This window comes from Ylistrum balloti, unplaced genomic scaffold (genome assembly GCF_031769215.1).
Source record: "Ylistrum balloti isolate Yb309-2 unplaced genomic scaffold, AGI_CSIRO_Ybal_v1 Utg370580, whole genome shotgun sequence".
Classification (NCBI taxonomy): domain Eukaryota; kingdom Metazoa; phylum Mollusca; class Bivalvia; order Pectinida; family Pectinidae; genus Ylistrum; species Ylistrum balloti.
The window spans coordinates 1,530,759-1,554,030 of NW_026782361.1; the positions used below are offsets into that span (position 1 = coordinate 1,530,759).

The window sequence follows — 23,272 nt, forward strand, 5'->3', positions numbered from 1 at the left end:
CAATAAACCATCACTCATTTCATCAAACATTTGTTGTCAAAACACTTGCTATCAAACTAGTAGTAAATTATGAAACATTTCAAAACTGATACTGACAAAATATTTCTATATTCACATAAATCTAAAACTAGCACTGTTGATGATCTTACCTTTAAAAAGTGGACAGAGTGACCACACAAACAGGGAGCTGACACCGGAGAACTGACCAAGACATAACTCCATGAAGAATAGCGGGATCCCACAGAACACCAGGAAGAAGAAAAATGGGATAAGAAAAGCACCTGAAAAAAATATCTAGGAACTGTTACTAAGGTAATAGATATCTGGGTTGGGGACGATGATCTATACATTACATAATATGTAGAGCTGTTACCAAGATAATAGACATCTGGGTTGGGGAAAATGAATCTGTACATTACATAATATTTTGGAGCTGTTACCAAACGCAAACTTTGTCAAGCGTCATACCAGCCAAATATCATGTTTCTAGGCCTATTAGTTCATGAAAAGAAAAATTTGACCCCTGTGACCCTGAACATAAATCAAGGTCAATGTTTTTCGCAAACTTTGTCAAGCTTCATCCTAGGAACATACCAACCAAATATCATGTCTCTTGGCTAAACTTTGAAAAATAGGGTCAATATTATTCCTGAGCATGAACCTACCACCAGTAAAATAGTCCTCTCTTTTCTTTTTGTTTTCACTTTATTTACAGTTTATAGCATATAATAATGATAATCATTTGTGGATATCCACATGTACCAGGTATATATATCTGAATGTGTTTAAAGCTACCGCGATGAAAGGGTCATAGGTCATGCCTACAAACAATAATGTATGTACATGTAGTTCTAGGCTTGTACATATGCAATGAAAGGTGAATGTTGTTTAGAATTATTGTCTTGTAAACTTTTAACTATTCTACTTATTTGAACTTGACCTTAGACTTATGACCTTGAGAAATATTAATGTAAAGTAGTGCAGTGAAAGGTCAAGTTAGAGCTACTATGTTAGAACAGTTTGGAATGTCAATACCATGTGTAGCAGTACAATAATATTTCTATACTATATTAGTGGTCTGATAAATGTAAATGAAAGAGCACTTAAATGATTGTGTTAAGATATGATGACAATAATTTTATTGGATGTGCGTTGTTTATATAACACTTACTGGGATGCACAAATTCATCACTGTGCTTATTCATCAAAAGGTGGAAATGTCTTTAAATCATGACTGGTCAAATTAAGTATATTAACAGTAGTCAAAACTGCATGCAGTTTTAATTTGAAAATGCAACAAAAAAAAACAAAAAAAATCATCTACTTTTAGACAAGGGTATCAATGAAACTGATGTCTTTAATAGACGCAATATTTTAACAAATGGCAAAAACCGGTAAATATGAGGTTGCAGGCCATGGGTTTGGTATACTGCACATTCTCTTTGTATGACCAATGTATACACCAAGTTTCATTATCCTAGTTATAATGGAAGCAAAGCTATACTTGTGACACAAAATTTTAACAAAGGTCAATAACTCTGTAATTAAAGAGCTGCAAGCCCTAACATTGTCTTAGTAAGATCAATGTAGACATCAAGTCTCATTATTCCAGCTTAAAAGCAAGAAAAGTTATGCTCTGGACAAGGTATTTCAAACAAAGAGCAATAACTCTGTAATTGAGCAGTCTAGGCCCTGAATTTGGTACAAGGTACGCAGCACACTGTCACAGCATGATCAATGTATACACTAAGTTTCATGATCCTTGCTTAACAGTGAGCAAAGTTATGCTCCAAACATGAAAGGATAGATGGAGAGATGGATGGACGGATGGACAAGGCAGCGACTATACTTTATGCTTCCCTAAAAATTGTCCGGGAGCATAAAAAAAGAGTGGTACATCATCAGATGATGGAATGATGGTATTCCTTTAAGCAATCATCAAACCGTTCACCATCAAATTTCTTTCCTCAGAGAACGGAAAAGCTACTTTTTAGATAAATAATTAATCTACAAAGCACATATTCATTATGTAACCATAGTAACCTACCTCCGCCATTCCTCATACAGAGGTAGGGGAATCGCCATATATTGGACACACCCACTGAGTAGCCCACTATAGACAGGAGAAAGTCACATTTCCTTGTCCAGGTGCCACGGTGGTAATCTTGTGGCTCATCATGATTATCCATTTGCATCTCTTCCACGCTGGACAATCTTAATTTCTCAGCTTCCTCTTCTTGTTGTTGTGCCATTGTCTAAAACATACAAAACTTCACTGTAAATTACAAAGACACTTCAACAATTCTGCTAAACACTGTCAAAGCATGAAAAATAGTTCACTTCCTGAAGCTGGAATAAGTATTCCTTCCAGATCTCCAATTCTTCTGTGATGACTTTGGCAATGATATCTGTGACTTGGAAATTCCAGCAGATTGACTGTATGTATGTCTATCATACACCAACAACCTATCATCCTACTGAGTAATGATAGTAATAACAAATTCTTAATATCAAATACATACTGTACTTGATCTAAATAGCACCCACACTTTGATAATCCTTCACATCTAAAGTTAGAAGTACAAACAACATGGTTTTAATGAATTCACATCTGAATAAAGCTCACTAACTGTACTCTCCCAGAATTATCGACAGTTTTAATCCTGGACTTACTGGTTAACCTAATGTTTTGAATATATCATAAAAATACCTGTTATTGATATAAACATGTGAAACTTTTCTTTCTTTTATTCACCAAAAGTCTCAAGACTTATAGGTACAGACTAAACATGATATATTGTACATGTATATGTTATAGGAGAGTGACTATAAGCATACAATACAGCATAATACAGAAGCACAAAAGTTATAAATACATGTAGCTGTAATTAATTAATTACGTCGCTTAGTGGCTAGATACAAATATTTACCTAGATTTGACAACTCTTTGATGTTATTTACAGATAATAGTTGGACAAGTTTGTAAACAGAGGGACTCTTATGATAATACTTCTTTATATATTTTAACCTTAAATCAATATAAAAAGGACATACAAAAATGAAATGAAATTCGTCCTCGATGTCTCCCAAATTACATTTGCTACAGTTCCTATTTCTGCGAATGATATTATTGTGTCTACCCATTTCAATATTCAGTTTATGAGACGAAGTTCTAAATTTAGTTATCATACGTTTGTATTTAGATTCAATAGGTTTACGGAGATAAAACTGAATACAATGACTGTCTATAAGGTATTGATATAGTCTACCTTTTGAAGAAGCTGCTATCTTTGCCAACATATTTTGCTTAGTAACATCTTTCAATCTCTGTTCAATAATTTTAAAAGAGTTAACAAATGGTAGATTTGATTCAAAAATATAACCAAGACCTAGGGCAGTTAACTCATTCTTAATATTACAAATCCACGGATCATTCTCGTTGACACATTCATCATAACAAGTTTTTAATATCAAATTATCCGATTTCGTCAACTTCAACCAATACTTGAATACTTTTAACTTTCTTGTAACAATTAATGGTAATCTACCCAATTAACAATAAACTAAATCATTGGACGTAGATTTACAGACTTTAAGAACTTTTTTGCAGAAATTCAAATGGACTCTCTCTACATCAGGAGCTTTGTGAAACCCCCATATTTTTGCACCATAGCTTAAGATGCTGCTGATATAAGTATCAAAGACAGAGCACTGGGTTTCCAGATTCAAACAATGGTTCTTTAAAGAGGCTGATATTGAAAATAAGGCCTTTCTTCCTTGGTCTGCTAAATGCTTTTGGGTTTTATAAAATTTACCATTGTAATTAAAAAACATTCCCAAATATTTGAAATAGTCAACAATTTCTATGCTCTCATTATTATATTTCCACACTTCATTATTTCTTATATTTCCCCCGTTTCTAAAAACCATGACTTTCGTTTTATTAACGTTGACTTCCAGATCCCATTTTCTAGAGTAACTTTGTAAAGAATCTAACATGTTTTGTAATGCATCAGGACTATCAGCAAAACAAAACATATCATCAGCATACATTAGCAAGAAAAGGTTAAGCATCTGTAATTCAATACTTGGACAATTATCATTAATAAAGTTAATTTCAAAATCATTCACATACAAAGAAAACAACACAGGTGACAATATTTCCCCTTGTAAGAGACCGGTATAATTAGGGAAACAATGACTTAATTGACCCTCAAATTTTACACAGGATTTGACATTTTCATACAAGGATGATAATATCTTTAAAAATTTTCCACGAATACCTTGGTGTATTAATTTACTCCACAGTTTCCCTCTATTAACAAAATCAAATGCTTTTTTAAAATCAATGAAGCAACAGTAAAGTCTCTCTTTTTTACGCAATTTCTTGTTAATTAAAGTTTGTAAAACAAATATGGCGTCAATGGTTGAACTGCCTTTTCTAAACCCAAACTGAGCATCTAATATTATAAAATTTTCTTTTTCCCATGTCATAATTCTATTATTCAAGATTGATGTAAATAATTTACCAAAACAGCTTACAAGTGATATACCACGATAATTATTAGTGTCGTTATTACAGCCTTTCTTAAAAACAGGAACAATACATGCTTGTGACCATGATTTAGGGAAAAACCCATATCTAAAAAGAGCATTAAACAGCCGTTCCAGGTATGGCACTAGGATATGCTTTCCTAGAATAAAAATTTCGTTTATGATTAAATCTTCACTACAACTTTTGTTTGATTTCAGGTTTTCAATGGCTTTAACAATTTCATTTATTGTGATATTGGAGTCAAGATCTTCATAAACTGACTCTATATTAATATTAGGTACATGTTGGTCAACGTCATCAATCTCATTTTGCGCAAGATCTTTAAAGTGTCTATAGAAGTCATCTATTGTGAGTGTATTGATGCCTCTGTTCGACTTCCGATTTTTACAAATACTATAAAATTTTCTTGGATCAGTTCTTTTCAAAAAGGCTAACATGTCGCCTTCATATCGCTTATATTCTCTTTTAAGTTTATACACCAACCTTTTGTAATTACGTTTGGCGGTTATTAAAATATTGTAATTTTGATTTGATTTATTACGGTTAAAATTAATCAACGAATTTCTGTATTCAGTATATAGATCTTTGCACCGTGGAGTTATCCACGGTTTATCTTCAATAACAGCAGTTTTAGTGCGGTGATCGCGGGAGTTTCTCAGAGGGGTATCTCTACACTCACAAAAAGGTAATGTACAATCATTTAATATACTACTTATATTATTTACACATTCATCAACTGCATCTTGGTTATTTAAATCAACATTCAATTGTTCATCGATTAACTCACAATTCTCACTTAATTTATCCAAAATTAGCATAGTATTCTCGCCTTTCCATTTCACAGTCCTACAAGTTCCACTACTGTACATGGCATTGTCATCAGCCAACTCATTTACAACTTGTGTATTTAAAAATGTGCAGATATATATATGACACATAACCGGACAATGATCAGAAAACATGTTGAATTTACCAGAATCAAACTTTAGTATATTGTCTATTTTCGCATTTTCAACCAACAAGTAATCAATCGTACTTTTACCATTATTATTGAAAAATGTACATGTACCAATATCGTCATCTGGGTGCCGCCCATTGACTATACACAAACCTGATGACTTGCACAAGTCAATAAGCTTACGGCCAAAAGAGTTTACCTCCTTATCCATATTCTTACGCTCAATGCTGACAGTTTCAACATTATAATTAACCACATTTTCTAAACTATGTACTAAACTATCATGTAATGTATCTAATTCTATATAATCATGCCTGCTTCCAGTGCGTGCATTCATATCACCGATAACATATACATCACCCATGATTTTATATCTACCAACGGAATCTTCTAAAATTTGAAATAAATTTTCATCACAGTGATCATAAAAAATACTTCCCTCAGGAGGGATATAACAAAATGCAATAAATGTGTGTTCTCCGGAGTTACATGTACCTGTATTATTAAGCTTAAGCCAAACAATACTGTCGTGGATATTTTCAACCACTTCAATTTGATCGGCCAGATCTGGTTTGTAAAATATTACTACACCACCTCCTCTACATACTGCTCTTGGGAATGCAAAATGACTATAGCCCGAAAGCTGTAAAACATCAAACTCTTTTATCCAACATTCCAATACGCATACAATATCGAATGATACTAACAAATTCCGGAATTCCGGATCCTCAAGCTTATCTACTAGACCCCTGCACACATTCCAGGAGCACACTGAGAGACCACTCTCCTGTCTGTCCTATCTCCCATACATCTGGGGATTACCATGTGGAGGGTTGGGTCATTGGGGAACAGAATGTGCTCTCCAGGACTGACTTGGTCCAGAAGGTACACGGTGGGTGTTTCTTGGTGGACCACAGAATGAGTCGTCGTTTTTATACGGTCGCTGATATTCACTGTGTGGGTTCACTTCACTGTGTGGCGCACTAAGTGTTCTTTTAGGCTCTGTGAATGACATGTCATTGGATCCCATGTACAACTGGCCGTTAATGAACAACTTGTCCCTGACCATCTTCGTATGGTCACCGTGCTGTTTGTGATGCTTCATTACAGGGTAAAGTCTCCTACGGCGGTCCTCTATAGCAGCCGGAAATTGCTCATGGACTCCAAAGCCAGAACCCCTCAGACGGTAGGAACTGTTTTTCACCAACTGAAGATCTTGAAACTAATGTAATTATCTGGTTTGAAAAATGTATGTTTATAATGTCATATGATAATCATTGTAAGTAGGACATCCTGAATGAGTGAAGAGACAGCAGGTTATGTGAAGGGGAAGAACATAAAGTCATTAGTAAGTTGGGGTGATAAGTAGGTAAAGGTGAATGATAGAAAGTGACAAGTAGGTTATGATCATAATATATACATGTGTTATTAATAATACAACTGTGCTACCATGTACTTGACACATGCACACCGAGATGAAATTATGAACTCTATGTGCATCATCATGATAAGGGGCTAAGTTGCTACACATCTTATATGAGGATTCCAAGTGCTTCATCGTAGGCAACTACCTTGTAAATATCTGATCTTAGGCTTCCTGGTTTATAAGAAAAAGTTGTTTAAGGATACCACAAATTTGACCTCTGTGACCTTGAATATTCATCAAGGTCATTTTGCAACACTTTATCCTGGGAAACTACTAGCCAAAAAGCTCAATGCTAGGCTTTGGGTTATTGAGGAAAGGTCATTTAAGTGTTTCAACACAACTGATTGCTGTGACTTTTTTTCAGGGTCTTGTCAGACTTTGTTCCCAAAGACCTACCAACCATTTATCTTGATTCTAGCCCTTATGGTTATTGAACAGAAGTTGTTTATTTGTTTTATCAAATTTGACTAAATAACCTTGAATAGGAGTCAAGGTTATTTCTTTTGGCAAACTTTGTTTTGCTGTATCCTCAGAATCTGCCAGCCAGATATATTGATTCTAGGCATTTTGATTACTGACAAAAACATATTTAAAGTGTACCCTGAGAGTAATTTTATATTTAGATATAATGTTAAGAATGCCGTAAAAATAATAATAATGAAAACCCCGTCAAAATCTGTCGCCCCAGTGTCGAGTTATTAAAGCTCAAAGTTGTCGATTTTCACCTGTCCGCCCAGACCTAATCAGCCGAATCGTCATTTCCGCGGAATCGAGGCTCTTCTACTCGTGACGTCATAAGTTCAACAGAAATGGCAGTCAACATGACTGACAGTGGCAACGACACCGCAACTGAGAGCGATTTGAGCATGAGTTTTGAGGAGTCTGATTATGGTGTGAATGATATGTCTGAAGACGGAATCCAGCCCTACCGATTTGAACTGGAATTACAAGACAATGTATCCAGTGAGGAGGAAAATGACCCTTCGAAAAGTAACGATCGTTTGGGTAACATAGATTGGCACATACTTCACTGGGTCTCACCAGTAGTCGTGAAAGTAGTCGAACAGTGAATCGTCGTTTCAAAGAAACAAAATAAAATTGGGTGTGGTTTTGGACTAATTTTACTATCTTCAAGTCTCGATCAACAATTTCTGATGTCGGGAAATCGCGTTTGTGCAAGACTGCATACATTCACGAGGTGTCGGGAATTTTCTTACCGAAGAAGTTTCGTCCGAGGGTAATTTTTCTTTCCAGGGAATTTTCGTAGCACTATGGATATATATAGATAGGGTGTTAACAACGAATTATAACACCCTCCGCTGTGTTAATAATAAAAATTTGATGTTTTAGAAGTTTAAACAATTATTTGACTGGTTTTTACGCTAGCACTGGTACGCGTCTGTTGTTAGCCGACAGGCGTGTCGCCTCACAGGTGTCACAATTGTTTTTTCCAGCCACAGAGGTGCTAATTACCTAACCTGGCACAGGTGTGATTATGAGTTTAGATGACATCTCTACAATGTGAACTGTGTTTTCAAATCAAGATTGGTGATCTTATTGTTATTTTTACGATTGCAAAATTAATAACTAAACAACATCGTCTGCTGGAAGATCTAAAAACCAAATACACCTTATACAAACAACATACACAGATAACCTATTCTATAAATTCTAATGATTCTATTCTATACTATATAATAGTAGTATGAAAATTCTCGGGGCGAAAATTCCCGTGACCCATTCACGACTAGGCCTTCTCTGAGTATTAGGCGTTCACGATTACGAAGAAATAATATTCCTATGACCGCCCAAGTCATAGGCTAGCCTATCAATTTAAAATGTTTAGTTGTAGAATTAATAACAAAATATCAACCTAACAAATATACTTTTATTTAATCAACAATCAGTTTTATTTATCGATGTCATGCATTGACACCCCATCCGTGTTAGTGTTAGGACAACCATACACACCGCTTTCCTCCTCGATAGGAAGCCATTTTAGCAGATTTAAGCGCTAATTCACCGACTCCTCGTTCACTACCTTAGATATTGCGAAGATGTGAAGTACTTTCACGTAGATAAACAAAGAAATTACCATGGAAAATCCCAAAATAGATCACAATCACATGTAGCACAGTAAAGACAATATGGCTGCATCAACAAAAGCGTTGAACTTATGACGTCACAGGTTTGGGTGCCCGAAAACGAGGTCAACGCCTCTCAGCCAAAGGTGTGTTTTTCAGAAAAGTCGCAATTTCTCAGTAACGGAACATTCCACGGCATTCACGTTTTCGGCATAGTGTATTTTATGTGCAGAACTATTTTTCAAGGTCAACATAGCTGACCTCTCAGGGTACACTTTAAGTGTTCCATCAAATTTGGGCTCTGTGACCTTGAATAGGTCGAGATCTTTTCTTTTTGCAAATGTTGTAGGTCTTCACCCCAGAAACCTATCAGCCAAATATCTTGATTCTAGACCCTTTGATTATTGAGATGAAGTCATTTAACCCCTCAACTCCCAGCAATTTTTTAACAACACTAAGGATAATTCGTCATTTTGCTTCAACATGAATTTTCGCCATTTTCCAGTAAACTTTTTGGTGAGCAACCCCAATATATATTGAGGAACATGGGAATACAAGCTTTCTAAATCTTTTGACAAAAATCATGTTTTACAAATAATGACGTTACCATAGCCACCAGAATTTTAAATATTTAAAAAAAATATCAAATTCCTATCATTAGCAAATGTTTTAGACTGAATGTCATAGTATTGTAAACTACTTGATTAGGAACCTAAGAATGTGTATATGCCAGAAATTCACCGATTCATGGTCATAGCAATGGTTACAAATTTTATTTTGGTCTGTCTAAATTTCATTACATAAGAAAGGCATTGTATTACAGAATTAACAGTTCAATCAACCCCCATAATATATAATAGGAAACTGAAAAAAATACAGATTTGTTAGAATTTTACAGCAAAATTATTTCTTTTGGATTTTAAAGTTGTCATGGCAACCAAAATTTTAATTAAAAAAAAAAAAACGTTAACATTATGTGTAAAAACAATTTATCTCAGGAAAAAGATTGAATGAAAAGTTGTTCTATAAATATTGTGTAAGTTCTGATGTAATATAGAAGTGTCTTAATTACAAGCTTTATGAAATATTTATTTTCAGATGTCAAAAGTAAGTGTAGTAGAAATATAAAAATTAATTGTTCAATGTGTATATTCTGTGTGTTTTAGTTGTCGTGATGAACTGTAAGTTCAAACTTGGTTGGTCATCTGAATGTCTAGACAACTGAAAATACCTTTATGTCAATTTAATCATAATCAAATTCAAATTCAATAAAACTAGGGCAAAATATGAACAAAAGAAAGGTTTACATGAAGACTACTGAAAAAGTATAAGGAAAATAAGACCAGGTGTCCGGAAAGAGTAAGCGTCTTCTGCTTTGATGACAACACCCATCATGTTAACTTTGATCAATCAAGTAATGTCAGGTTCTGAAAACTTTTGAGTATCAAATACGTCCAGCTTCATATCTCACCAGGAAATGGAATATTTCTCAATGAGATCACTATGGCAACCATTAAACCTCCCCATAATTTTCATCAAATTGCATCTTTTGAACCCTTGTCTTATGAGTTTGACCATCAGTTGACGACTTCTTGCATTAAAATCATGAAAATGGGAATTATCTTTTGAATATCAAATCAAATGTGACATGTAAATACCAAACCTTGGAGATGCAGGAATAATACTATCAAGAAATGGAAAATTGCAACTAACATCATCCCGCCTATCATAAAGCTTGGTGGAAAGCTGTCCATGTTGGTTTTGTTGTAGGAAAATATTGCGAAAGGCAGCTGATGTAGAAAAATCTGCTGTGTCTCAGATTCCAATTCTGGTGGGTAGATATGATGGATGATGTAAGCATCTTCTGCTTCATTGACGACACCTGCTATGCAAATCTTGGTCAATCCAAGTAAGCGATGTCACATTCTCATTTGAGTACATCTTCATATCGTACAAATAAGTAGAATATTTTTCACTGGGATTACTTTGATGACCTTTGACTAAAACTTACCTATTATTTTTCATCAACCTGTATCATTTTAAACCCTGTGTTACAATTTTGTCCATCATTTTACAACTTCTTGCAGGAAGAAGGGATGAAAGGAAGAGCCCTTTGAATATCGAACCAACTGCGACATGTAAACACCATAGGTTAGGGATGGAGGAATGTTGCTATCCAGAAATTAGAAAGTCACATGGGGGAAATTGAAATCACCAAGCATATCATACAACTGCCATGATGATTTCATTGTAGGAAAATAACAAGTGCCTGATGTAGAAGAACCTGTTGACTTTCAATTATAACGTTTATATACAAAATATGTATAGTGGACGTGGTCAATAAATCTCTTTAACAACAAGTGATCTTTAATTTATATAAATTCAGCCTCGTATGAAAACAAAAACAGGTCAACCAACACAGGTGCACAGTAACTTCCTACAGGTATGACAACAGTATGTTAGGAGATCTTACCACCAAACTTGATGAAGATGTTGTTATCCAGAAACTCGATCACTTTTATGATTATATTCTTTGTGTTTTGTTTGATTTGGATGAAATATGCTTATTATAACTAACAATCATATATTGATACCACCGTTCACCTTTCGTGGAATAGAAAACTCTCACTGCAAGGGCACGAAGGTGTTTTTTTCAGTTTAGAGATGGGTATGGTAGTGTACAGAGTTGAAAAATCAAGTTTTCTTGAAGAAATGTATTTAGAAAAAGGTATTGAAGATTGGTCAAAAGTTCTTTGGAGTTTTTTAAAATCCACCTGTTGATTTTACTTCTTGTGTAACACAATAAGGCTGTAACCCAGATCCCTAGTTCTACGAATGGTAGTGACAAAGGTTTTATTTAACAGCTAGATTGAGGTAATTGCTTTTTTACAAATACCAGTGTATGGTGACCTGTTTACGATGGCAACCTAAATTTCTTTTAAGAAAAATCTCCATGCACATTTCATATGTTTACATCATTTATACAAATAACAAGTCAATACCTAATTTTCTCTTCTGATATGGAATATAACTCCTGAATTATATTCATAAATATATCAGAACACAGACATGCATAAATTAACTGAAATGAGGGTCAGAATATAAATATAAGGAATACTTGTACGGAGACCAAACCAGCACAGCAATGAAGATGTTCCCCAGAAAAATCATAGTATTAAACCAAGGGATAAAGTAGAAAGTTAAAATGAAGATAAAGACAACCAAGAAGAAATTGAGTCAAAAATTTTTTTTTGTAATGGCAGTTTTTTGTTTTTCATTACCTGTCCAGAAAAGCATGATTATGGTGTTATATGTTTAATGTCCTATCAATTGCTATGCTCATCTAAGACAGCTAAAAAATGAGAGAATTGTTACACTTTTATTAGACTTACAGTAGGAAGTGGTAGCTACCACTTTCATAGACTCTTGTATGTTTCGACTAAGGGACAGAACCTAAAGCGTTAAAAACTCAACTGAATTATCAAGGGAGACATTGGGAAAAAAATAGTTCAGAAAGAAGAGAAAATATCAGATCCCAAATTCTGACTGTTCTCAATATTCACAACTTAACATTAGAAAATTAAAAAAATCGGTCACGAAGAAATGTTCAAGTAACCACGAAGAGATATGACATGTCGTTAAACTTAATTTTGATGAATACAATGATTGTTGTAGTCTTGTCTGAAAGAGCTATCAGCAAACGCCTTGATGTGATAAAATGTAAGATTTTCAACATAAAATGTTTATGCAACTATGGTGAGATATTAATCGTGACTTTAGTGATATAGGCCTTTTAACGCACTGATTGTCATAGTTTTGTCTCAAGTTGCTTTCAGCAAAAGCAATATGATGATATCGACATACTAAGCTATGAAAAATATTTAACTATTTACATAAATAATTCCTATTTCTTCTGTTCATTCACAATTTTATGCATAAGCGTCTCCTCTTTACTACTTGACTTCATAATGAACAAGCACGAAACACCCATACTAATGAGTTAATCTTTATTAACTTGTGTCAGTTGAGAACAGACATTGCTTTATATGGATAATAACCTGATTGTGAAATTTATTGCATTCCCTGAAACGTGAAAGACCAAAAGGCTGTATTAGTGGATGTTAGAACTGTTAAATATATGAATAACGTCAACTTTATCTATTGGAGTGTTGTTATTACTGATCTTTACAAAAATGGATGTTTGTTTATTTAATGAAGTAAATGTGAGATCGAAAGCTGAAGCTTGTTAGCTTAGAATTACAATGCAAAATACCAAAAAGTTCTCACTTGTTGGTGTTACGCAAACTTCAGAAAGCTGTCAAGAAAAAATATACATGAACATGGGTCAAGGTTGTTTTCTAAAAAAATTTATTGGGCTTAGTTTCAGGAACCTACCAGCCAAATATCTTAGTTCTGGGCCATTTAGTTACTGAGAAGACGTGGTGTAAAGGAAAAAGTTGATGCAAAACAGATGGATGACAGATGCAGTTCTATGACATAAGCTCACTTGCCTTTTGGGCATTAACTCTAAAAAATCTAAATTTGAAATAAAAAGGCCTACTGAGGTTCTCTAGTCCTCAATCAGACAATAACCCCAAATCCTTTTCTCTGGATCTGTTTTCACAACTTTCTTGTGCTTTCGTCTTACTGTTTCATATCTAATTCTTTTTTAGGGGTGGTGGTTAAGTTTGCATAATATCATTTAAAGTTTTAACAAGTGCAATCAATGATTGCCAAACTTACTGACAACTGCCATTGCAAAATGTGTAATTATTGTGTATGACAATAGACTAAGGACCCTTCAAAAAAACTTAACACAAAAACATTAATGTTTTGAGATGGGACTTTATCTGTATAATGTCACAGAAATTGTTCAGAATCGCACATTACTAATAAGAGAAAAACAATAACCTTCTTTTATAGTTTAAATAAAAATTTGAAATTAATAAAAACTGAGTCCACATTGAAATACAGCAGGTAAAGAGGTCAAAATTCAGGGCCATTTTTATCATGCATTTTTTTTGAGAATTATAAAGTGTTCAAAAGACTATACTTGCTTGTAAATGAGAAAATGATTTCTCATTCTGTACTTCATGTTTAAATGTGCATGACCTAGCAACCCTATCACATTATGTGACATTTTATAAACATGTCATTTATCTGACTAAATTGTTTACATATTCATATATATACAATATGGTATATAACATGCTATTGAATACTTCAAAAGGGAGCTAACTTTGCTGATCTATTCAAGTCAAAGCTCTATTCTATTATTTTTGTAATATAATCAAGCTACTGATTAAAATGGATGGTTTCCTTACTAGGTACCTTATTAACTAATGTCAACACTGATTGGTTTGTGATATTTCTTTCATTATGAAAAAAAATAAAATCAAAATTAACTCTTTAACAGAGCTACTTTTCATCAAAAGGGGCCGGCAACCACTGAAAGCATTATTATAATGTGTGTAATACTGATAAGTGTGTTTAAAAATGAACGAAATAGTTTTTACAATTTATAGAAATAAACAAAAAATCTGCAATAACAAATTACAATTGCAAGTTGATTTCTTAATTACTTGAAGGTAAGAGTATCATTTAAGAGTGTTACAGCAAATTAAATCAACAAATATCAGTTACTGCTGTCAAAGAAATATATTCTTCCTTAGTACAACAATGACAGCAGAAAAGAAATAAATCTAGATAACGTGTCTACATTGTAACTTTGGTATCTTAACTATGCTGAGGATCTACACTACTCTTGTACTAATGTCAGAATATGGTGAAATGCTGTAGATCTCCCTCAGGTTAAGAATGCAGTCAGTGACCTTGCAGAGTTCTTATACAGTTCCTTCTACTTTCTTATCTTGACAGTGTAATGTATATCTGTAGAGTTTAGCCCATGATTTTCCTGGCCAATATAACCAGAGAAATGTAATGTGTCAGTAAAACAGTACTACACATTGCTTACTTACCTGCTACAGTACACTGTATATACACTATTTGTTGTGTAGAAAGATATACTACAAAAAAATCAAATATAATACATATAAAAGATCTTATCCATCTGATACGTGAATTTATAAAGTCCAAGAATTTGTTATTTTAATGGGTCAATGGAAAGATCAAATGGAAATTTGTGGCAAGTGTCAAAAATCTCATCTCAATGCAAACTCAACCATAAACTAAGCTCAAACCAAACCTTAACTCAACTCAACCATAAACTAAGCTCAAACCAAACCTTAACTCAACTCAACCATAAACTAAGCTCAAACCCAACCTTAACTCAATGTAAACTCAACCATAAACGAAGCTCAAACAAAACCTTAACTCAACGTAAACTCAACCAAACCTTAACTCGGTGTAAACTCAACCAAACCTTAACTCGGTGTAAACTCAACCAAACTTTAACTCGGCGTAAACTCAACCAAACCTTAACTCGGTGTAAACTCAACCAAACCTTAACTCGGTGTAAACTCAACCATAAACGAAGCTCAAACCCAATCTTATCTCAACATAAACTCAACCAAACCTTAACTCGCCTTACACTCAACCATAAACTAGGCTCATACCAAACCTTAACTTGGCGTAAACTCAACCATAAACTAAGCTCATACCAAACCTTAACTCGGCGTAAACTCAACCATAAACTAAGCTCATACCAAACCTTAACTCGGCTTACACTCAACCATAAACTAGGCTCATACCAAACCTTAACTCGGCGTAAACTCAACCAAAAACTAAGCTCAAACCAAACCTTAACTCAATGAAAACTCAACCATAAACTAAGATCAAACCAAACCTTAACTCAATGAAAACTCAACCATAACTAAGCTCAAACCAAACCTAACTCAATGCAAACTCAACCATAAACTAAGACCAAACCAAACCTTAACTCAATGCAAACTCAACCATAAACTAAGCTCAAACCAAACCTTAACTCAATGCAAACTCAACCATAAACTAAGCTCAAACCAAACCTTAACTCAATGCAAACTCAACCATAAACGAAGCTCAAACTAAACCTTAACTCAACGTTAAATCAATCACAAGAGTTCCTCGGTACTGTATGTGTCGCCTGCATAAAGTGTCACCGTCACCCAGAAATTGAACTGTATGTGCAACAATCAACCATAAAGTTGTAATACCAAATTTCATTTTGAAGATAACTCAAAGAATTGAGAAATTTTCCAAAAAAAAAACCTTAAAAACTTTTGCAACAAGAAGTCATATACAAAATTTCACGACAAAGCATAAGCCAAAAAAGCAGGAAATTTTCTAAGTTGAAAGGGGCATAACTCTGCCAAAAAGGATCACAGACAGCTGGGAATCTGACTTAATTTGTACCCATGCAACAAAAAGCCATATGCCAAAATTCATTTTGATAACTCAAAGAATTACCCAAAAAAAACCTTAAAAACTTTTGTACGGACAACGACGACGCCGCCGCTGCCGTCAACGCGTGACGACAGACAAAGTGATCCCTAAGTGTCCACCAGCTCAAACCAAACCTTAACTCAACCTAAACTCAACCATAAAGTAAGGTCAAACCAAACCTTAACTCAATGCGAACTCAACCATAAACTAAGCTCAAACCAAACCTTAACTCAACGAAAACTCATATAGGCACCATTCTAATGCAACACAAATGCACCATTTAAACCCACCATTAACAATTCAAGATTTCTGAACAAGACCAGGCAATGTCTCGGAAAGGAACATACTATTGTCTATATATTCATATTTTTCAAACAGACTAAAAGACACGGCAAGCGACGAACTGGAAATATGAAATGCAAATTGGTGATAGAGAAAGTGGGTCTGATATGAATTTAATAGATGACTTCTCTAGTGTTAGCTTCTATGTTTGTTCACTGAGCCATGAAACAGTACCTTCTTCTTACTGCTGTTATCTATTATTATCTACCTGTGCCTCTAGGATGTAGTAAATGTTGATTTAGCACTGACCATCATGACCAGAGCCATTTGGTCAGCTAGTGAGAAGTAAATAACAAAAATAGTAATGACAAATCAAAGTTACGAATTACAAAAGTCAATCTGAAAATTACATTGTTTGATCTTTATATGTTCTTTGAAACTTAAATCTTTTACCTTTTTTCTCTTCTCTGTTTTTAGTCTAAATGATAAGACATTTGAACATTCCTTTGCAGAAATATTAATGATAATCTTTACATTCCAAATAAAAAATGGCTGCCTATTTTTTTCCTGATTAGACCCAAAATCGATTAGGCACAACTAGCAACAAAGGGGAACTTACATATGAAATTTGAGAGAGATCCATCCACAACTCCTGAAGAAACAGCAATAACAGATCTCCACAACTCCTGAAGAAATAGCGATAACAAACTTTCAAAGTCAAAATCCAAGATGGCCACCTGTCTGCCATTTTGTTTTTCTGATGAGTCCCAATATTTGATGCCTACAACTAGGGATGAAATGGAATCTATATATGAAATTTTAAAAAGATCTATACAGTGGTTCTCGAGAAATATATATCCAAGAAATTTCAGATCCAATATCAAACTGGCTCAACTAGGGAACAAGGAGAACCTACCATCTTTTCCTTCTCAGCAAATAGCGATATCAAAAGTTGTTTATGGATGGACCACGGACGCAGAGTGATTTGAATAACAGAGAATATCAGAAAAAAGTTTATATATATAATATAAACACATATAACATAAAGGACCTGTCATTCACACATGTGTGGGAGGAGCTGTACATTAACGAGTACAAATAACATTTGGCATGAGATTGTTGCACACCTTTATATAGTAGTTATATTTCAATGACTACTGGCATCTAACATGATTTTTCGTATATTCATACACCAATCAAATGCAAATAGGGTGGTCGGGTGGCGCAGTGGTAACACACTCGCATTTCACCTAGCCGGCTGGGGTTCAATTCCCGGAATGGACGTGAAAAGGTATGGGGTCACCTGCCCAACCATGTGGGTTTTCCCCGAGTACTCCGGTTTCCTCCCACAATAAGACCCCTTGCACGCTTACATTCGGGCCAACAAGAGTGATTAGTATAAGTTGACATAACTTGTTTCACAATTGTTGTAAAATAAATAAAGTTTATATTATATAATCAAATGCAAACTTCATTTCATTTCGAACAGTATCATTGAATAATGATACAAAAAGAAGTTGGATTCGAACAATATTATTTCATTCTGCTCCATTTAGCCACTCATTTATTCAAGCATAATAATACATTCGTAAAATCAGAGACATACAGCCAGGGAGGTATAATACAGAGGGATAAGAAATGGTGGACTCTTTAATATGGCATTAGCTTATATGTTTTTTCACAGAGTCAAACTTTTGTGTTTATTCACCAAGCTGTGAAGCCCCCTCCAATGGAAGTTGCTACATGTATATATTCTTATCTGTCCTAATTTACTTTCATCCACTAAAAGGCCTTATTGTTGATTTATGCTCCATTTAATGCAGTAAGTATGAAGTACTTATGCATGTGCACATCTAGGTTAGGGCTTAGAGGGTAGCCCACATTTTGTATGGTGTCTGCAATCTCCTTTTAGTTAAGAGATTTTCTTTGTTATGTTTACATTTTTTTTCAATATTTAACTGTCTCATAAATTTCATGATTGCTCTAGTTTATGTTTGACAAATAAACCTGAATTGCATTATAAATATTCTAAACAGCCACCAGGTGTGACCATACCAAAACAGATGTGGAAATGTGTGAAAATAAAAATGTTGGCAAGATTCAAGATTTTTCAAGATTTTAAGATTTTATTCATTCACTAAGCCACACTATTTGTGGAAGAGGACGTCACATTTTTGAAGTACAATTTATGAATACATACATTCTTTTTTAAATGAGATATGAGAAAGTTTGAACCCATCATGGTTAACATAATAATTTCAGTTTTTATAGAAACCAACAAACTTTTGTAAGGATAGCACTATTGTATATATGAAACATTCCCTCCATTTTCAAAATAGTTGGGTAGTAACAATAATATTTTGGTATATATTTCTGCCTCAATGCCATAATATTATGATCCTTTTGATAAATAATTAAACAAAAGGTCCAACGGGCCTGCAGCGTTCAATTGGTAAAGATTTAATCTTTTAAAATTCATTTGAAAATTTTAAAATTGTGTATAATACTCATTAAGCAAATGAATAAACACATAGTAAATGGGCCTCAATGGTAATCTGAGAATAAAGGCTAGAATTTATATAGTATACAAACTTAGTAGCAGTCCGCTTGTACAAATTGAAGATTGTTAAAAAAGTTGCAAGAATCAATGTATGCAAGAAAGTTAAATTTGTGACAATTATTGTATTATGACATTTAACTCCATAACACTAAAACAGAAAATTGAAGTAAAGGCCCATAACCTTGCTATCAAAAGGTTGTGATCCTTTAATTGATACTATGAACCCATGGGACCAGGTGAGCTTAATATTAAAATGTGTCACCTACAATAATGTTACATAGAGGACAGATTCTATTTTCTCTTAGAATGCCTGTCCATCGCCTTGTTTCAAAAGGAAATTTCACATAAGATGTTCTGAATTTAGCAATCATATTGCTATCTTTATCCCCAAAGCATTTTAAAATATTTTTCTTATCCAAAATTATCCTTAAAAATTAAATAAGTATTCCTTCTAATATGCAATAGTTAAGTAACAAGTACTAATTGTAACGGGGACCATTACAAATGTCCCCCAAACGACCCCTTCAGCAGTAAATGATCACAATAATCAGACCTGCAGTCATGCCAAACAAGGACTACACCATTTTGCTCCTGTAGTGCCACCTAATACATATATACCAATTTTCACGAAAATCGGACAAAATCTAAAATTTGGCCAAATTTAGACCACAGATGACCGCTCAAATTACCGAATGAAAAATGGACTACGCCATTTTGCTCCTAGTGCCACCTAATATATATATACCAATTTTGACGAAAATCTGACAATATCTAAAATTTTGCCAAATTTAGACCACAGATGACCGCTCAGATTACCGAATGAAAAATGGACAACGCCATTTTGCTCCTAGTGCCACCTAATATATATATACCAATTTTCATGAAAATCTGACAATATCTAAAATTTGGCTAAATTTTGAGCACATATGACTGATCGATGGCCCAATGAAAAATGGACTACGCCATTTTCCTCCTAGTGCCACCTAATACATATATATTAATTTTCACGAAAATCAGACAATATCTAAAATTTGGCCAGTTTTGACCACAGCTGACCGCTCAGATGACCGATTGGAAAAATTCAAGTGCCCTGAACTCCGCCTCGCATGTATGAATATGTGTGTAAAGTTTTGTTAAATTCCACGCAATAGTTTTTGAGAAACGCATCGGAAACCTCGCCGGCGGAAGAAAGTGGAAGAAATAAGAATAATATAAATAATAATAATAAGAAGAAACGGAGCAAACACAATATGTCCCCCACTTCATTTGGGGGACATAATTATACTACTTTTTAATAAAATGATCACGCAACCTTGATTTCACTACATTTTTCAGTGATGATCTATCTGCTTGCAGAACATGTTTCTTGAAAAATCCATAAATAGACATTCCTAAATTTCTCAATAGTTTTGTAATAGTTTTCAACCATTTAAACTTTTATGTATTACTGTAATATTAATGTAAATTGTATATATATTGTAAATTGTGTCTGAAAGTTTGTCCCGACAAGTAACTAAATTATACCAATACATTATCATTTTACAATGAAAATCAATTTCAACAGGATATCTACCAGTTACTCTGTACACCAGAAAACTAGATGTGCTCCTTCAGAGACTTAGCAGTCTGTTACAAACTGTAAATGAATCCTTTCTATACAAGAAATTTTCAAAATCCCAAACATCTGCATTGTATGTCAAAATTGGCAGAACAACTGAATAACAGATAAAATGGAGATTAATCAGTAAAGGAATGTTTCTAATTTTTAAACGTACTGCAAATAAAGCTTTTTGGGCCTGTTGAATCAAGTCCTTCTTTTAATTTGGTAAAACTTCCATTATAGATAAAAACATGTCTTAAGTACATAAAGTTGTCTAATTTTCAATATCTGTTCCTCAAAATAGGAACACCATGTTTTCTAAATTTTTGTTTTGTAAAGGCCATAATTTCTGACTATGAATAACTTGAGGTACATTCTTATGGTATCAAAACCCAAAGTGTCTAATGTATTTAACCAGCTCACATCACATTCTTGGGAAAAAATCATGAAGATCACTCTGTATATGCATTTGTCTGTCTGTTCGTCTGTCCATCTGTCCGCATATGCAATATTTGTGTTGTTTCTTTGTTGGCCTGTCCATGGTGTCTTTCTAATTACTTGGCTCTCTCAGTTCATCATTCTCCAACTGTGTCAGTCCGTGCCTTTCTTGATGTGTCTCTGTCTGCCACTAAATGTCTGTCTCTCTATCTCTAACTCTGTCTTTGTTTCTGTCTCTGTCTGCCACTAAACGTCTGTCTCTCTATCTCTAACTCTGTCTTTGTTTCTGTCTCTGTCTGCCACTAAACGTCTGTCTCTCTATCTCTAAGTCTGTCTTTGTTTCTGTCTCTGTCTGCCACTAAATGTCTGTCTCTCTATCTCTAACTCTGTCTTTGTTTCTGTCTCTGTCTGCCACTAAACGTCTGTCTCTCTATCTCTAACTCTGTCTTTGTTTCTGTCTCTGTCTGCCACTAAATGTCTGTCTCTCTATCTCTAACTCTGTCTTTGTTTCTGTCTCTGTCTGCCACTAAACGTCTGTCTCTCTATCTCTAACTCTGTCTTTGTTTCTGTCTCTGTCTGCCACTAAATGTCTGTCTCTCTATCTCTAACTCTGTCTTTGTTTCTGTCTCTGTCTGCCACTAAATGTCTGTCTCTCTATCTCTAACTCTGTCTTTGTTTCTGTCTCTCTAAACGTCTGTCTCTCTCTAACTCTGTCTTTGTTTCTGTCTCTGTCTGCCACTAAATGTCTGTCTCTCTATCTCTAACTCTGTCTTTGTTTCTGTCTCTGTCTGCCACTAAATGTCTGTCTCTCTATCTCTAACTCTGTCTTTGTTTCTGTCTCTGTCTGCCACTAAATGTCTGTCTCTCTATCTCTAACTCTGTCTTTGTTTCTGTCTCTGTCTGCCACTAAATGTCTGTCTCTCTATCTCTAACTCTGTCTTTGTTTCTGTCTCTGTCTGCCACTAAACGTCTGTCTCTCTATCTCTAACTCTGTCTTTGTTTCTGTCTCTGTCTGCCACTAAATGTCTGTCTCTCTATCTCTAACTCTGTCTTTGTTTCTGTCTCTGTCTGCCACTAAATGTCTGTCTCTCTATCTCTAACTCTGTCTTTGTTTCTGTCTCTTTGTTTCTGTCTCTGTCTGCCACTAAATGTCTGTCTCTCTATCTCTAACTCTGTCTTTGTTTCTGTCTCTGTCTGCCACTAAATGTCTGTCTCTCTATCTCTAACTCTGTCTTTGTTTCTGTCTCTGTCTGCCACTAAACGTCTGTCTCTCTATCTCTAACTCTGTCTTTGTTTCTGTCTCTGTCTGCCACTAAATGTCTGTCTCTCTATCTCTAACTCTGTCTTTGTTTCTGTCTCTGTCTGCCACTAAATGTCTGTCTCTCTATCTCTAACTCTGTCTTTGTTTCTGTCTCTGTCTGTCTGTCTCTCACTAACTCTGTCTTTGTTTCTCTCTATCTCTAAACGTCTGTCTTTGTTTCTGTCTCTGTCTGCCACTAAAAGTCTGTCTCTCTATCTCTAACTCTGTCTTTGTTTCTGTCTCTGTCTGCCTAAACGTCTGTCTCTAAATGTCTGTCTCTCTATCTCTAACTCTGTCTTTGTTTCTGTCTCTGTCTGCCACTAAATGTCTGTCTCTCTATCTCTAACTCTGTCTTTGTTTCTGTCTCTGTCTGCCACTAAATGTCTGTCTCTCTTCCCTCTTACAGATTTATATCTTATAAAGAGCAGCTAATTTACTTTGTGATTTCCCTTTGAAAAATATATATGAAAATTTTGAACAGTTATTTTAAATAATTGTTACTTTATGCAATCTTCATAATGATGCAATGTTTTTTTATCAACAGTAAATTAATGTTAATAGGCATTTTTAATGAATTCAAAATTCCTGAATATGCTTAAATAGAATGTTAATTTGAATTTGTTGCATAAGACTATAAAACTGGTAATTAACATAAAAGTGTGTTGTTGCCTTCCAGTAAGTGAATGCTT

At 34.4% G+C, this 23,272-nt stretch overlaps 1 protein-coding gene across 3 annotated transcripts in view; it reads right to left on the bottom strand.

Annotated features, from left to right (window-relative positions):
• LOC132556576 (sodium- and chloride-dependent GABA transporter 1-like) overlaps positions 1 to 23,272 on the bottom strand; it is a 48,446-nt gene that overhangs the window by 12,881 nt on the left and 12,293 nt on the right. For 2 of the 3 annotated variants that reach the window (XM_060220989.1, XM_060220990.1), the window contains 2 exons: positions 2,048 to 2,255; positions 150 to 281 (listed from right to left, as the gene is read on the bottom strand). In XM_060220989.1, coding sequence (XP_060076972.1) covers positions 150 to 281; positions 2,048 to 2,255 — 340 coding nt within the window. Of the gene's footprint in view, positions 1 to 149; positions 282 to 2,047; positions 2,256 to 6,220; positions 6,241 to 23,272 lie in introns of those variants that run through there. The other variant, XM_060220991.1, reaches the window with a different exon arrangement.